The sequence below is a fragment of the Cervus elaphus genome, chromosome 1 (genome assembly GCF_910594005.1).
Source record: "Cervus elaphus chromosome 1, mCerEla1.1, whole genome shotgun sequence".
Classification (NCBI taxonomy): domain Eukaryota; kingdom Metazoa; phylum Chordata; class Mammalia; order Artiodactyla; family Cervidae; genus Cervus; species Cervus elaphus.
The window spans coordinates 36,110,121-36,128,689 of NC_057815.1; the positions used below are offsets into that span (position 1 = coordinate 36,110,121).

General features: G+C 39.0%; 1 protein-coding gene across 2 annotated transcripts in view; it reads right to left on the reverse strand.

Annotated features, from left to right (window-relative positions):
* The window catches only part of ALG9 (ALG9 alpha-1,2-mannosyltransferase), a 110,838-nt gene that overhangs the window by 46,373 nt on the left and 45,896 nt on the right, over positions 1–18,569 (reverse strand). For both annotated transcript variants that reach the window (XM_043898992.1, XM_043899002.1), the window contains exons 11-13: positions 17,960–18,089; positions 17,209–17,356; positions 15,938–16,067 (exon numbers count right to left, since the gene is read on the reverse strand). In XM_043898992.1, the coding sequence (XP_043754927.1) occupies positions 15,938–16,067; positions 17,209–17,356; positions 17,960–18,089 (408 nt within the window). The remainder of the gene's footprint in view (positions 1–15,937; positions 16,068–17,208; positions 17,357–17,959; positions 18,090–18,569) is intronic.

The window sequence follows — 18,569 nt, forward strand, 5'->3', positions numbered from 1 at the left end:
GGAACAATGATCACTTTATTCCAATAGTGATAATTAATTTTATGCACCAACCTATTTGGCCACAATATCTAAATATCAGGCCAGATATGTTGTTACAAAGATATTTTAAGATTAGATTAACATTTAAATCAGTAGACTCTGAGTAAAGCAGATTACCCTTCATAATGTGGGTGGGCCTCACACAATCAGTCGATGACCTTAATAGAAAAACAAGTATTCTCTCACCCCCTCCTCCCCACCAGGAAGAGAGAATTCTGTCTTCAGACCGCCTTTGGACTGGAGCTGCGACATCAATTCTTCCCTAGGTCTTCAGTCTGCCAATCAACCCTGCAGACTTCAGAGCAGCCCCCAGCAATTGTGAGTCAATTTCCTAAATCAATCTCTCTCTGATACATACAAACACTCACACACACATAAACATGTATACACCATATGCACATATTCTATTGATCTGTTTCTTTTGAGAACCCTAATATACCAGCCAACATTCCCTCAAATTCCACCCATACCTCTGACAGTAAATGCCCAGTGGAGAGAACCGAGCTTTCCACCTTCATCAGGCTGTAAGAGCGACGCCTCCGGCCAGCCTGGGTGGTGTCATAGAAGACCAAGTAGGGACCTGGGCAGTAAGAGGCTTCCCTTCTCCCTCACCACATCATGGCAACAGTTGGAAACCATGCAGGGAGCCTGGACTCCCAGCCAACCTGGCAGTGATGAGGCAACCATCCTCTTAAATGCTAGGGTGGTGGTGGAGAGGGCCCAGTGGAGAGTCAGAACTTTCACCACTGTCCAAAAGTAATGAGGCCACCCGCCCCACAAACACACACACTCATGGCATCAGTCGAGGCTACACCGAGAGCAGGGAAAAGGCATGGCTGCCCTCCAACAGCCAAGGTGCTATCAGTAGAGACTAGTAGACAGCCTGAACCCCTGCCGCCATCCAGCAGTAACAGACACCCCTGTCTAGCCCCAGGTATCCGTGGAGGCCAAGTGGGGAATGTGCACTTCTACCCCCAACTGTCAGTAACAAGGCAACACTCCCTTTCTCCCATCACAGTAGGGTCAGAGGAGGCTGGCTAAAACAAAAGCTTTAAATATAAGAATCAGAGTCTCATAATACTCAAAATACCCAGGTTCCAAAGTAAGGAAGATCTCATGACACAACAAATGACAACAAACAAACTCCAACACAGAAATGACAGAGATGTTAATAGTACCTAACAAAGATCTTAAAGCCACTGTGATAAACATGCTTCAGTGAGCAATCACAAAGATGCTTGAAACAAGAACAGAAAGTCGTGGCAAAGAAAAGGTTTCACCAAAGAAACAAAGGAAGAAAAGCCAAACGGAGATTTTAGAAATAAAAAGGACAAGAACTGAAACTAAAAGCTCAGTGCACATGCAGAGGAGTCAGAGGAAAGAATCAGTGAACTGGAAAACCACAAAATAATACAACATTGGAATAACAGAAATAAAAAGAACTGGGGGTTGGAGGAGGAGAAGAGAGCTTCAGGAGCCTGTGAAACTGTAACAGAAGATCTAACACTCATGTCACTGAGCCCCAGAAGGACAGAAGAAAGAGGGCAGGACTGGAAAGGTACTAAAATAATGGCCAAAAGCTCCCCAAATTTGGCAAGAGACTTAAACTTATGGCATCAAGAAGCTGAGTAAACCCCAAACAGACTAAACTCAAAGATATACACTCTAAGACACATCATAATTCAACTTCTGAAAACTGTAAACAAAGAAAAACTCTTGAAAGCAGCCAGAGAAAAATGACCCTCACCTATAGCGGAGAAAGAATTAGGGTGACAGCAGATTTCTCATCAGAAAACATGGATGCCAGAGAATGGGATATATTTTTCAAGGGTTAAATGAAAAAAATTGTCAACCCAGAATTCCATATTAAGGGGAGATCAAAACATTTCCAGATGCACACTGATCAGAATGGCCTCATCAAAAAGTCTACAAATAATAAATGCTGGAGAGGGTGTGGAGAAAAGGGCACCTTCTTACACTGTTGGTGGGGATGTAAATTGATGTATCAACTGTGGAGAACAGTATGGAGGTTCCTTAAAAACCTAAAAATAGAACTGCCATAGGATCCAGCAATCTCACTCCTGAGCATATTATCTGGAAAATATGAAAACTCTAAAATTGAAAAGATATATGCACTCCAATGTTCACTGCAGCACTATTTACAATAGCAAAGACATGAAAGCAACCTAAATGTCCACTGACATATGAATGCATAGAGAGGATGTGTTGTAATTATATATATTCAATAGAACATTACTCAGCTACAAAAAGAATGAAGTAATGCCATCTGTAGCAACATGGATGGACCCAGGGGCTTCCCTCGTGGCTTGGCGGTAAAGAATCCACCTGCCAACGCAGGAGATGTGGGTTCGATCCCGGCCTTGGAAGACCCCTGAGAGAAAGAAATGGCAATCAACTCCACTATTCTTGCCTGGGAAACCCCATGGACAGAGGAGCCTGGTGGGCCACAGTCCATGGGGTCGCATGGAGTTGGACACGACTTAGCGACTTATCACAAGTACCAGCACGAACTGACTTTGAGATTATCATACTACGTGAAGCACATCAGACAAAGACAAATATAATATAATATCACCTATGTGTGGAATCTAAAAAAAAAATGATACAAATGAACTGATTTACAAAGCAGGAACAGACTCACAGACATTAAAAACAAACATAGTTATCAAAGGGGAAAGAGGTGGGGAGGGATAAACTAGATACACACTACTATATATAAAATAAAGAGCCAGGGCCTATTGTACCACACAGGAAGCTATGTTTGATATCTTGTAATAATTTATAATGGAAAAGAATCTGAAATACATATATATATATATAACTGGATCACTCTGTTGTATACCTGAAACTAACACAACATTGTAAATCAACTACACCATAAATTTTTTTAAAAAGTTCCTAGATGAAGGAAAACCAAGAAAATATGTTGCTGGCAGACCTACCCTGAAAGAATGGCTATAGAAATTCATGAAACAGAATGATGATAAGAGAAGAAATCATGTAAGATTAGGAAGAAAGAAAGAACAGAAAGCGTAAGCATACGGATAAAAATAATAGATTTTCCTTCTCTTGCATTTTCTAAATTATGTTTAGAGGTGGAAGCAAAATTACAATTATAACATATTCTAGTGTTGTTCTCAATATATGTAGAGAAAATATTTAAGACAATTATATTATAAACAGGTGAAGGTAAAGAAATGCAAAGGGAGGTAAGATTTCTACACATCACTTGAACTGGTACAGCCAATCTGGAAAACAGCTTGGCAGTTTCTGAAAAGCTAAACATATATTATACCTACCATATGAGCCAGCAATCACATTCCTGGGCATCTATCCCAGAGAAATTAAAATGTATATTCACACAAAAACCTGTACACAAAGATGTATAACAGCTTTATTTGTAAGAGTCAAAAATTGGAAACAATCAAAATGTCTTTCAATAGGTAAATGGTTAAACAAACTATAGTATATTGACAGTACCAAATACTACTCAGATATAAAGACCAAAGTATTGATACAATTTGGATGGATCTTAAGAGCATTATGCTGAGGGGGGAAAGGTAATTTCAAAGGTAACGCACAATGTAATTCCATTTATATAAAATTCTCAAAATAACACAATCATAGAGATAGAGACGAACTAGCAGTTGCCAGGGGTTAGTGATGGTAGAGATGGGCTGTAACTATTAAGAAGCAGTGCAAAGATGATCTTTGTGGTGATGCAACAGCTTGTCTGCAGTGGTGCTACATGAATTTACACAGGTGATAAAATGGTACAGAACTGTAAAAATGTCAATTTCCTGGTTTTGGAATTATGCTATAGGTACACCAGGGGAAACTGCATGAAGGGTACATGTACCTTCTCTGTACTATTAACATTTTTGTGACTTCCTGTGAATCTGTGATGATTTCAAAATAAAAAGCTTTTTAAAAAGAAAATAAATCGGCAAGGAGCCTCAAGATCTGGGGGGATGGTATATGTGACTCAACTGGTAAACTTGTATCTATAAGAGAAGGGTGTACTTTCTCAAAAACAAACCCCAATAATATAAACTGAATGCCAGAAACTCATGAAATCCTCATGAAAATCCTTCAACTTGAGAGTAGAAATGGAGAGGACTAAACATGTTGATGAGACTTGAAAGAGAAATAATAGAAACAATACTAATCACAAGGAAATATCAAAGTTGTTTTCTAAAAAATAAACTGCTAACCAGTCTTACGGTTAATGCTATGATGTTCAGGCAATAAATAATATGAATCTTTTTAGTGGGTTGGAATCTTGGTAGATAATATAAACCTACTTAGCTCTCTTCCTCACTAAAGGCAGGCAGAGACCATTACAGAAATCAGGGTTTTTAGTCATGTTAGGATCTCATTAAAACAAGAGGAAGCAGGAGCATTTCTCTCTTTCAGTCTTGCATCTGTTTAAAAAAGTGAAAAGGTTCATCCAGTCGCTATCTGCCCATGCTGGGCCATTGCGGTGATGCCTTGGTGGAAAGGATGTGATCGCTGCCCTCCAGGGGCTTGCAACCTCGCACGCTAACTGGAGTACACCCAGACCTTGAAGAAGGACACTGCTCAAATCCTAGGTCGTCTAAATTTCTACAATTACCAGGGCCTGGGGAGGCCTCTCTTGAGTTCAAGAAGATTAAATGAAGGGCTATCTTAGCTAATATTTAAACTCTCTGCTATGTATAAGCCCTAAGAGAGGTACTGTGGAGGTGCATGAACTCCTGTCCTTAGATAAGTGTATAATCTACTAGAGAACAGTCACAGACACAATGACAATAAATGAAACAAGAAATAAAACATGCTCTGCCAAATTACTTAAAATATAGAAACTTCAGACCATGTATTTCCCCCTACACACTCAATGCTTTTTCATACTTCAAGGCTTTGCACATGCTGTTCCCTTGGATGGAAAACGTTCCTTTTCCTTCCTCCTCCAGGGAACTAGTAATTCTCCTCTAAGACCCAGCTCCTCTGCCACCTCTCATGTGAAGCTGCCCCCAAACAGAGAAGTTGGAAGAGCCCTTCCCACTTTCTCTGTGCTTCCACAGCCGACTGGGGCACTTATTACACTGCTGAAAAATATTTTAGAACACTCTCTCCTACTGAACTGTGAGGAGATGATTTATGGGTTTCTCTAAATTCATCTTTAGGTCTGTCTGTTAAAATAACGTATGTTCATAGTTCAAAATTTACATGGTACAAGAAGCTTATTAGGAAAAACAGCAGTATATTCTCATTGCCTGGTCCCACTTTCCAGAGGCAACTTACAGCTCTTCCAATTCTTTCTTCTGGTAGCTCTTGATTTTTCAATTATTAAATAATAATATACATTAACTTCTTTTGGTACTTAGTAATTTAGGTATGAATCATTTCTTATTCATTATTTTAGATGCATTTTAGGTACATTTGTGGGCTCTTTCAAACCGAAAAGCAGTATCTTTTAGTTCTTGGGCAATTTCCTCACATTTTTTCTTTGGCAATTTTCTTTTCCCCATTTCACTTGTTCTCCCTCTCTGGACTTCCTATTAGCAAGATGCTGGATTCTCTGATCTTTTTTCCTTTTCCTATTTTCTCTCTCTTCGTTTTTCTGTTCTGTTTTTGTATTGTTACTATACTGAAGATTTCAACTTTGTCCTCTAATCAAGCTATTGTTGATTTTTAAAATCTCTATTATCTTATTTTTAATTTCCAGAAGCTCTTATTTTCTGACTGTCCCCTTTTCAAAATACATGTTTTTGTTTTATGGTCCCTAAACTTTTCCTTTAACCTATCAGGGAATGCTGATTATAGAAGTTAAAAAACTTTTTTTTCTGCTTCTTACATAGTTTTCCAAATTCCTTTTTATCCCCATAAACTTTTCCCTTCCTTTTCTACCTGTTCAGGACTTTTCTTCAATGACAGGAGACTACGTTTTTTGCCACCTTTGAATCTTCAGCACAAAATTTAGAACAAGAAAGAGTTAGATAATGAGTAGATGAATAAAGAAGGAACAAAACGAAAAACATTTAAAAACAGTTAAGAATAAAAAGAAGACAAAAGATCGGAGAGAACTCTTACTGTGCTGCTGAGACTTACACACCCCTGTCTCTTTGAGCCAGTGATCCAGGATGGCCGGGGAGACACCTGTCCACAGACGGTCTCCCAACTGGAGGGACACGGCCTTCTGTGCAAACCTCAGCAATAACCAAATTATCTAATTTTATTTTTGTACAAAAATAAATTATTTAATGCTCCTCCTGTCTGGAAGAACTGAACGTATTACTTCGTAATTTCTTTGCCACGCTGTGTGGGGCCACCCAAGACGGCCGGGTCATGGTGGAGAGGTCTGACAGAAAGTGGTCCACTGGAGAAGGGAATGGCAAAGCACTTCAGTATTCTTTTAGTTTCAGGTTTTTAAAAAAATTTTTTCCTCATAGCTTGCAATAGATAAACCAAATCTATTTCTTTCAAGCAATCTACATCTAGTTTTCAGAAAGAGCAGCAAAAGTAATCTTAGATACAGTGACTGAAATGACTTAAAAGGCCAAAAGCCTACAAGGTAAAAAAAATACTTAACAGAAAATCTATTTTCCAACTCTGAGTGGATGGTTCTTGCACTTAAAGACAAAAACCTAACGTCAGTTGACTACATACTGATTTTTGTTTGTAAAGCCTACCAGAGATCTTGGTAGTTTCAAAGATTTGATATCTATAGCCCTTATTATGGTAATTTTTTAAAATTATGAAAGTAAAATATGATTTATCAAAATATCTTTAAAATGCATTTTAAAAATCACTTATAACACTACCACCCAAAGAAAATCAACATTAACCTATTAGTTTATGTTTCAGAATTTTATCTTTGGAGATAAGGATTTTCTTCATAAAATCTGGATCATACATTTTACTGTGACTATTTACAGTCTGAGATTTCTCAATCTGAACCACTGGTAACACCAAGTGACTTACTGCCCCTTAGGGCTAAGAGAATCAGAAAGAATAGTTTCTTCTCTAGATTTTATCAATATCTCAGCGCACAATCTGAGACCATACTCCATACCACATCATCTACAATTCAAAAATCAAAAGGCTGGAAAAAAAAAAATCAAAAGGCTGGATTTGTAACCAAAGAGCTCATTTTTTTTTTTTTTTTGTTTCTTCAGATTTAATCATTCTTTCTTGCATCAAAAATAACAAAATTGTAGGGTGACATTAACACATGATGGTGAAACAAAAATGTGTTTCATTTCATTAGTCACAGGCTACATATCAACCAGCTGTCGAAGCTAAAAATATGCCTTAGTTTAAAATTTTGTAAAATACAAGCACTTAAGACTCATTTTGAAAGAAATGTGACTTCTTTCCATTTCTAACAACCCACTGGAAGCTTTGAAGAAGAAAAAATCAGCACCTCTAAAGCAAAAGAAAAAGAAAGGTGGTGGGAGGGGAATTCAAACGACTTACTGATAATCAGTATCTCATTGTTTACATCTTACCAGGAAGATGTAAGGATATTACACATTAAGGATGACAATTTAAGGCCACCTCAGAAGTAAACAAAAATACAGACTCTAAAAAGAAAAGGCCTGAGCCAGAGGTCAAGACATCAATAATAAAAGGTGTGCGTTTTGGGGGGAGTAGTGGCAAGGGGACCGGGCAATGATACTCCCACAGCTTTTTCTCACAGGGGTTTTGCCAGAGGTGGAGTGTACAGCCATGTCTTCTCAACTCTCAAACATCACACTCAGCTGCCGTGACACAGAGGCTCATCTCCTTTGGGGCAGAAACAGCAGAAAGACTTCCATGTCTGGTCATTAGGTCACATGGCCCAGAAATCATGTTTCAAGATAACATTTGCTACCATGAAATATCTTGATTAGAAAACAGGTCATGGGAGAAGCTGAAATCTGAACGCTGCAATTGGAAGTCAGGTGTAGCTACAGCAAATTAAGAGATGCAAAGCTAATTCAAGGGTCTCAGAAACCCAAGAAACATATAAGAATAAAACACACTTCACTGAACTCTAGAGAAGAATCCCAGGTTCTCCTGACTCCCAGCCCAGCCAGTGCTCTTGCCACTACATCATTTTGCCAGACATCAGTACGATCCTGTGATTGTCTCTCTCTCTCTTTTTGAAATAGGAACTCTGGGGCCTAGCATGAAACATCTGATAGGGAAAGATTTCAAGTATTTTTCTGGATTTTCATTTCTTTTATATATACTAAAATTAAATTTTAAAAAGTAGTTGTCACCCAGAGTCACAGATTTATAGTTTTATTGCCTCCCGTAAAGCCTTGATAAATGTATGTTTGTTGAATGAATCTTTAAACTCACAAGTAAAAATTTACTTCACTATAAAAAGGTAAACTCACAGGTAAAATGCTGGGATCATTCAATCACTTAAGATCATGAAAACATCACTTCATTTCTAAATGACAACACAATGAATATGAGTGAATTAATTTTAAAGAAGCATTTTGAACATACTTAAATTCAGAGTGGATTCCAATTTTACTCTACTGCGCATAGTACAGCAATTTTAATCTGCTTGCTCTGCTACTCAAGGCTAATAACAATTAGCAAGGATATCTATCAGGTAATTACTTTTCTCCTCAAATAAGGACTTTGAATAAGAGTAGGAAAAATGATTAAAAGAGAGACAAAAAGAAGGAAGAGATTTTAAAAAGGGAGTGGACACCAATCATTTCTTTTGATAAACACAATAATTACATAAAGTATCTGGCATATATGTAACAGAGCTCTAGAAATGAAAAATAACTTCTTAAAAATGTAATGCTCAACCACTTAAGGGTCTATTCAGTCCTTCTACATGAAAAGGACAATTAACCACTGCATGAAAACATATACTCAAGTGATACATTACACATGACTTTGGAAGTAACAGGAGGCATGAAAAGAATAAAAATAATACTGGGGAATCCCGAAACCAAGCTTTTATCCTAGGACTAACCTTTGTCAGGTTACAACCTAAGCCTCAGTTTTTTCACCCATAAAGTGAAAAAGATCTTTAAACTTTATGATACCTATACCTTCCAAAACCATAATTCTTTCCACTGGTTAAATGGTAAAAGGGGGGATAAAGATGAAAAAAAATATACAATCAGTTCTGTTCTAACACTTGTTTTAAAATATGCACACTTGTTCCAATGCAACTGAACAAGGGGAGCATAATTCACTTTCCACGTTTGCTATGTGTCATTTAATACACAAGAAAAACTAGATGAATCCAGAAAACTGCACCCAATTGAACCAACCAGTCCAGATATACACAAAGTGCCCACACTCAAGTATCTCCCAGCTTCTTCAGTTCACTGCATGTAATGAGCCACACCCATCCGTATCATCCATATTTGGTATTACAACTTTCTGTCATATTTCAGATAACCCTTACTTCACAAGCTACAGCCCTCCTAATGCCACTTCAAGAAGCATACCCGAGGTCTCCTTCAAGGTAAACCGCCGTATTATTGTAGCATTTACGTAGTTTTAGTCATTTAACACATATAAAACTATCCTTGTTTTTATTAGGCTGCTATACGAAAAAAGCTAGTGGAGGTGATGGAATTCCAGCTGAGCTATTTCAAATCCTAAAAGATGATTCTGTTAAAGTGCTGCACTCAGTATGTCAGCAAATTTGGAAAACTCAGCAGTGACCATGAGACTGGAAGAGGTCAGTTTTCATTCCAATCCCAAAGAACCACAATGCCAAAGAATGTCCAAACTATCATACAATTGCATTCATTTCACATGCTAGCAAGGTTATGCTCAAAAATACTTCAAGCTGGGCTTCAGCAGTACATAAACTGAGAACTTTCAGATATACAAGCTGGGTTTACAAAAGGCAGAGGAACCAGAGGTCAAATTGGCAACATTTGTTGGCCCATGAAGAAAGCAAGGGAATTCCAGAAAAGCATTGACTTCTGTTTCACTGACTATGCTACACTTTGAGTGGATCACAACAAACTGCAGAAAATCTTAAAGAGATGAGAGTACCAGACCACCTTACCTGTCTCCTGAGAAACCTGTATGTGGGTCAAGAAGGAACAGTTAGAATTGGACACAGAAAAACTGACTGGTTCAAAATTGGGAAAAGAGTATGTTGAGGCTATATATTTTCACCCTACTTATTTAACTTCTATGCAGAGTACATCATGTGAAATGTTGGGCTGGTTAGTCACAAGCTAGAATCAAGATTGCTGGGAGAGATATCAATAACCTCAGATATGCGCATGATACCACTCCAATGGCAGAAAGGGGCTTCCCTGTGTGACTCTGGTAAAGAATCCGCCTGCCAATGTAGGACAGGTGGGTTCGATCCCTGGGTCAGGAAGATCCCCTGGAAAAGGACATGGCAACCCACTCCAGTATTCTTGCATGGGAAACCCATGGACAAAGGAGCCGGCAGGCTATAGTACATGGGGTCCCAAAAGAGTAGGACATGACTTAGCGACTAAACAACAATGGCAGAAAGGGAAGAGGAACTAAAGGGCCTCTTGACAAGGGTGAAAGAGCAGAGTGAGAAAGCTGGCTTGAAACTTAACATTAAAAAAACTAAGATCATGGCAACCAGTCTCATCACTTCATGGCAAATAGAATGGGAAAAAGTGACAGATTTTATTTTCTTGGGCTCCAAAGTCATTGTGGATGGTGACCGCAGCCATGAAATTAGAAGACACTTGTTCCTTGGAAGGAAAGCTATGACAAACCTAGACAGCATATTAAAAAACAGAGACATCACTTTGCCAACAAAGGTCCATACAGTCAAAGCTATGGTTTTCCAGTAGACATGTACAGTTATGAGAGCTGGACCATAAAGAAGGCTGAGTGCCAAAGAATAGATGCTTTCTAATTGTGGTGCTAGAGAAGACTCTTGACAGTCCCCTGGACTGCAAGGGGATCAAATCAATTAATTCTAAAGGAAATCAATCCTGAATATTCACTGGAAGGACTGATGCTAAAACTGAAGCTCCAATACTTTGGCCACCTGATGCGAAGAACTGACTGATTAGAAAAGACCCTGATGCTGGGAAAGACTGAAGGCAAAAGGAGAAAGGGGCACCAGAGGATTAGATGGTTAGATAGCATCACTAACTCAATGCACATGAATTTGAGCAAACTCTGGGAGATAGTGGAGAACAGAGGAGCCTGGAGTGCTACAGTCCATGGGGTCGCAAAGAGTAGGACACCACTTAATGACTGAACAACAATAAATCTCTCCCATATGTCACTGACAAAGTTTGTGAGTATTGTGTCCTTAACTCCATGTTTCCCACAAGACTTGTGGCTTTCCACACCATTATCTTTAGCAACCACACATCATGTTATAGCAGAACAGACTATATTCTTTTTTTTTTTATTTTTTTTTTTTCAGACTATATTCTTATTTGGGGAAAAAATTAATCAATGACCAGTTTTATTTTTTTCAATGGTAACAGATGGACAAGCTTCTTGAAAATCTGCTTAAGCATTAAGCCAAAGTCAGAGAAAAGTCTTTAAGCTCCCTCCTGAAGACATAATTTTTATTCCAAACTCTATCCATTGACTTAGTAGTTCCCAAATCAGATACCAGATTTGGAACCAGAATGTTATCATTCACCTTGAAATAGTGAACAAAAATTTGGATTTGTCAAGAAATAGAGGAGACACTGAATGTATCTTCTAAATTCAGACCTTGATTCTGAAAGAGAATCTTGGTAGCTACCACTGAATAATGCCACCTGTTGAATAATGGGATGTTCAACAGCTACTCAATAACTATCATGAAAGAATACGCAGCAAAAAAAATAACTGCTGCAGTATAATTATAACAATACAGTAGAAGCCACAGAACCTTTGCAAACACTCCTAATTCTTGCTAAACTCAGAGGTGACAGAGCGTAGGGAAAGCAGGAGGTCAGGTACATTTCTTAGTTTCCATTCAGACAAGATACAGGAGGCAGACTGCATCACATAGCATTGAAGCCAAAGGCTGCCTGAAGCCTGTTACTCAGAACCAAAGGGCAAATAAAAATAATGCTGCTATTCTGCAGGCACAGGAAAGATAGAGAACATGATTGTTTTGCCTGTTTGAATGAACCTGTACGTAAAACCAGGACTGATACCAGAAGTAACAAACGCAAATATAGTACAACGTGAACTCTTACAAGTCAGGCAAAGCTGTTTGGTCACTACAGTCTTGATCCTGGCACCAGTTCTTAAAGAACTATATTATTTTTCAAAAAAACTGAGATTTTTGTTTACATACAAATGCACATATGAATGCAAGAGAAAAAAGTGAAGAAAAAGAAACCATCAAAATGGTAACGGTGGTTTAATATTTGGGTAATTAGATTATGAGCTTCCCTAGTGGCTCATGATAAAGAATCCGCCTGCCAATGCAGGTGATGCAGGTTCAATCCCTGGGTCGGGAAGATCCCCTGAAGAAGGAAATGGCAACCCACTCCAGTATTCTTCCCTGGGAAATCCCATGGACAGAGGAGCCTGGAGGGTTACTGTCCATGGGGTTGCAAAGAGTTGGACATGACTTAGTGACTAAACAACAGCAATAACAAATTAGATTACAGCTGATTTCTTTTCTTATTGGTAGCGTTCATTATTTTATGCAATAAGTGTTTACTATTTTTATCATCAAAGGAAAACAAATATCTTTTTAAACTGCTAACTGAAAGAAAGTAATCCCTGATCATAGTTCGTGTAGAATCCACAGTAAACCACCAAGTGTGTCTTCCGCTTTCCAAAGGCTCAAAGGTGAGTGACTGGATTTGAAGGGCACTTCCCCCACCACACAGGAAAATCCAGGGAACTCTGCTAGAAACTCGGTCACAGAAAGGTACACGAGCACAGAGACAGACACTACACATTCAGAGTACATATAGGACCTGTTTGTTCCCGGTTTTACCACTTAGCATTTTGCTGACTCCCATAGCTATTCTGGAAAAGCTTTACCTTTGGGGTAAAGCTAATACAGTCACCGAATAGTATCCTGAAGCAGAGAATATGGAAATACGGTCTAACCAGAGACAACGGATGACCAGAGCATACCAAATGTACAATACGCCACTGTAGTTTTTTTTTAATTGAAGTACAGTAGATTTACAATATTTTATTAGTCTCAGGCGTACAGCATAGTGACTCAGGGGAGTTTTTCTGTTTTTGTAGATTATATTCCATTACAGATTATTATAAGATATTGGATACAATTATAATTCCCTGTGCTATGCAGTAAATCCTTGTTACTTATTCATGTGCAGTAGTTTGTACCTGTTAATTCTATACTCCTAATTTGTCCCCCTCACCCCCACTTTCCTCTCTGGTAATCATAAATTTGCTTTCTATGTCTGTGAGTCTATTTCTGTTTTGTATATAAATTCATTTGTATTAGTTTTTAGTCTCACATATAAATGGTGTCACATAGTATTTGCCTTTGTCTGTCTGACTCACTGCACTAAGCATGACATTCTCCAGGCTCATCCCTGTTGCTGCAAACAGCAATATTTCATTCCTTTTAGTGGCTGAGTATCATCCCAGTGTGTGTGCGTATGTGTGTCTGTTGATACTGCAAATAATGCTGCTATGAACCTCAAGGTACACGTATCTCTCCAAACTAGCATTTTTGTTTTTTCCAGATGTGTACCCAGAAATGGGATTGCTGGATCATATGGTAAGTCTATTTTTAATTTTTTAAGGACCCTCCATACTGTTTCCCACACTAGCTGCATCAATTTACATTCTCACTAACAGGGTAAGAGGGTTCCCTTTTCTCCACACCCTCTCCAGCATTTATTATTTGTAGACTTTTTGATGATGGCCATTCTGACTGGTGTGAGATGATATCTCGCTGTGGTTTTGATATGCATTTCTCTAATAATTAGCAATGTTGAGCATCATTGCATGTGCTTGTAAGGACCTGCAGGTTTTATAGCCAGCTTTCTCTCAACATCATTATCCCAACCATGATGAATATTCATTCCTCAAGCCAGAAAGCATGTATAGATTAATTACTAGATACACAGCACTATTTTAGCCACTATGGTGAATACAAAAGAAACAGGAGCAGTCATTCTCTCCATAGCATTCACCGTATGATAGCCAAAAATATGACATACATCAGAAATATTTAAAAGACATAAGACAAAAGAATTAAATAGCTAAATGAGCTACACAGATCAATTTAAAGGAGTACACTGCTCACTATGGACTTAAATAGCTAGAAAGGCTTCAGGGAGGAAGTTTTGGTAGCATAAGAAGGTAGACAAGGGAAGTCCAGGTACCGTTACCAAGATAAGCAAAGTCACTGGGATAGAAAAACCAACACTGAGTCTGAACAGACTATAATAAAAACCAAGTTGGGGAACAATAAATTTAAGGAAGGAGAGAGAGCTTTGGGCAGATTATAAATCCTCTTAAGGGTTCATTTACCTCTAATCCATCAAATACACCATTATCAGATTAAGAACATTTGTGGGAAAATCTGTGTACAGACACTATGCTATATATGACAGAGAGATATGATATCCACTCTCACATTAATCTTCCAAAAGCAGGTGTCATTATTCCCACTTCACAGACAGAAACTGAAATTAGTTAAACAGAGATGTTAATTAATTTGCTCAAGGTCACCAGGTAGGCAACAGAGTTTAGAACCCAGGCCTACTTGACTCCAAAGTCCATGCTCTTTTTTTTTTTTAGCTATCCTATACTATCTCTTCCCAAAACACAGCTGTGACGATATCACTCTGAATTTACTATCTCTCTCCTCATCACAGCATATTCTCCTATCTTTTTGACTATCAAGTGTCCCCATGATGATCCCATGTGCATCAAAGCCTGCTCTCACGAGAGTATCTGCAGCTAAAATAAAAGTGGCTAATAGCAGTTTATCCCACCCAGGAGTATTTTCACTGTTACAGGAATCAGAGGCTTCAGTTGGAAAGAAACTCCAAGTCACTTAGTGGAATACACTTCTTACCTTCTCAGAGAGCCAAGCCAAGAATGTATTTTATGATGTCCATTTTCATAGCTTATAAAGCTAAAGCTCACACAGTAAGAATCTCACCCATAAACTGAGGATCTCCACGGAAATGTAACCTGCCCCAATCCAGGAGACAAAAGGCCAGCCGTGGCTACAGGTTTGCTCTGAATGGGAATTGAAAGTCCTGATATTTCACACTTTAGGTATATGACATAAGGGAAATGTATTTGACATTTAAATTCTTAAATGTTTTCTAAACAGGTTGCCAAAAAAAAAAATGTGCTTTGTAATATTTCTACAAATGGTCTTTTACCATCTCTGGGAACCAGGAACATTATCTTGAGCACTCTCATCTTTTCCACAGTCAAAGATCCTACAGGTACCAAATGGTAAAAGTGTCATTTCTCAAAGGAACCTACATGGGCTCTCAGGGTGGGTAGAGATGAGCGTGTAGAAGAGCCTGGCCCTGAAACACACTGCTTCACGGACTCAGTGTGAGAACCCTCATTGACTATCCACTTGCTAAAACCGGAATATACTGACTGTTAGCTCAAAGGTCTATGGGTAACTTGGAAGTTCCCCAGGAAGTATTTTAATGAACCAAGGATGATATGAGTTGCAGAATGTTTCAAGATGGCTTGAATTCAACATAAGAAATTTTCCGATCCAGCTTAGAAAATATGTTGAATACTTTACAAAGAAAATAAAGGAGGTCATTTGAAAATAAAAATGACACTGTTCACTCTTTCTCAACAGAAGTTGTTATATCCTTCACCGTAAAGAAATCACTTCCTAAAAAATTCTCATTTCTTCAAAGCTCTATTACGTATGCTAACAGATTTTTAGGGTGGAACTCTTGTCATAGTAGTAAAAGCAGAGTTATGCCCTTACGTATCTGGACGGCTCCTCCAGGTTCTGGTCATTCATGTCAGTAGGAACACTCCGGGTGGCCAGTGGTCCCTCTGCAAAAGGTTTTGGTAATTGGCCTCTGAACTCTGATGGAATGAACTGAAGCTGCCAACTGTCAGAAAACAAATAAGAAGAATGAGAAAAACACAGAGGGCTCAGATTGCTAAATGTACTTGAAATACATAAGCAAAAGAAGGAAATTTCATGTGAAAAATATTTCATTTGGAGACAAAATGTTTCTGAGAAACCTTAGCCAGAGAGCATAGAGGCAGAGGTCACAACTCAATCCAAGATCGTTGAGAAATTTTCAACTTGAGATCTCTCATCCCATTTCACCAACTCTCAGCAGTGAAATCTGCAACAGTGGTTATACCATCAAACAACTAGAGAAACATCAAAGTTCACTGCCAATTATCATGTGATCAGGGGACCTCTCAAAATTTAAGCAAGTTCATCAGGCATAGAGAGGAAAGAGTAAAATGTAGGAACTCACTGTGGGAAAACTACTTTGTTCCTGAGTAATCCTCAAAACTATCTCTAGTTATGAAACTGTTTCAGATGGAAAAGGCAAAGGCTAAAGCAAACACTTTAAAATACAAGCTTTAATTAATCATTAATGACTGATACAGGATCTTTATCAAGGAAAAAGATATTAGCACCAGCTGAGCTGCCGCAGCCAGTCCCCAAATGAAACAACATGACTCATCTTAACCTGACTTCTCTTTTCCCTAAATAGGACTCTTCTCCATCTGAATAAAGCAGATCCAAAGGCACTCGGAGCCCACGCTATCACATCCAACCATAGACAGCACGGAGGAAAGCGGTGCACAGGTCTTAGCCACAGCTTTCCCAGGGTCCACAGGGTGAGAGAGAACGCTCACTGTCGCTGGACAACAACTGTGTCTTCTCTAAAAACACCCTAGACACTGAGAGTCTCTAAACTACTTTCAAAAGTGGGTTAACATGAGTTAGTCATAAAAATTTCAGCACGGATCCTCAGGAAGAGCCACCAGCAGGAGCCCAGGACCCACAGTGTCCTCAGAGGCCCCCAGCCTTCTGAGGCCAGGGCAGCGCTGGGCGCATCACCAAACAGGCCCTGGGCACTCGGCACACTGCCCACGGCTGCCTGAGACGGCCAATCACTCAAACACTCCCGAAAAATCCAAAGCGGAGGAAAAACTAAGACGACACTGCCACAGATCTGCTGTTTCTACCCCTTGATTTAAAACTCTGAGAATTAAAGGGCAACTTACTTCTCAGGCAGAAGGAAGCTGCTGGGAAAACGATGCCACTCTTTTCCGACACAGACGTTGACGGGTCGGCCTTCAGGAACGGTGTGGATGGTGGGGTCTGTGGCAATTCGATAAAATTCTGGATACAAGTCAAGGGGTCCGTGATACCCTGGAATGAGAGAGGTGTGTGAAAGCCGAAGATGAGAGAGGTGAGATTCTGATATTTAATTACAACGTGTATTAGTATCCCACTGTGATCCGTGTGAGAGGCACATAGCAACTCCAGCAGGAAGCCCGCTCAACTGCTATCAAACACCTCTATAGTCAGGAAGATGACTACAGCCAAGGCCCAATCTTTGCCAGAAATCATTTGCTTTCTTGCCCTGCTCTACACCCTCCACCTTTTTAATTTCATATTCTTTGAGCCCATTTCAATATTCTTGATCCAAATGAAGATTATAAGAAAGAATATAATCATGGGACTTGAGCCACAACTCTGCATCCTATGTTGAAGGCATCCTTAATTCATTCTTTAAAAGAAAAAAAAATTAATAAGAATAGAGAAGAAGTGTATAGTTAGTCACACTAAAAGGAATTCTCAATCTTCTCTTCAGTTCTAAGGTACAGATGTCACATCCCATTCTTAATATGAAGTCCACAAGTTCTCCACATAGAAAAGTCCTCCCCCTCGGCTTAAGCTGAATTGTATTAAACACTCACACGTCAACCAAGGTAAAGTGAGTATGGATTAAGTTACTGTCTGTACATCTACCTTTGAACAGTGCCACAGAGCGGGAAAAAGACAGGAGCCCGAACAGGAAGAGGGTTCCTAACGCCAGCCAATTCGACGTCACGGTGTAATGCTCCAGGCGGTATCGCTGAAACACGAAGTGGTAACATTTCTAGAAGGAAACAAAACTGTTCTGAAAAAAAAGATACACCTTGCAGAATACATCATCACAGGACATCACTGTAACTAAGAGGAAGGAAGCAGCAAAAGAGGTTCTACCAAGAGTCTGAGCATTTGCACACAGTGAGGTACCCACTCTACATTCTGAGATTAAAGCAAACTCTGCTAAATTGTCTGTAGATCACACTCCCCAGAGGGCTTGCTAAGAATGACATCTCACTGGCTTCACAGGAAACTTATTTGGATATTTTCCTAGTGACTAAAGTCCAAATAATTTTTTTTTTAAATACTTAAATGAAAATGCTTTTGGTAGTTTTTTTTTTTTTAACATACGAAGTATCTCAATCTATTTTGATGTAACTGGTGATTAACCTTCACTTTCCTTACTGACAAGTTTTCATCAAAGTTTTTAGTAACAACAAAATGTATCACAACCAAACAAGAAGGAAACAGAATTCCCCTCATGGAACAT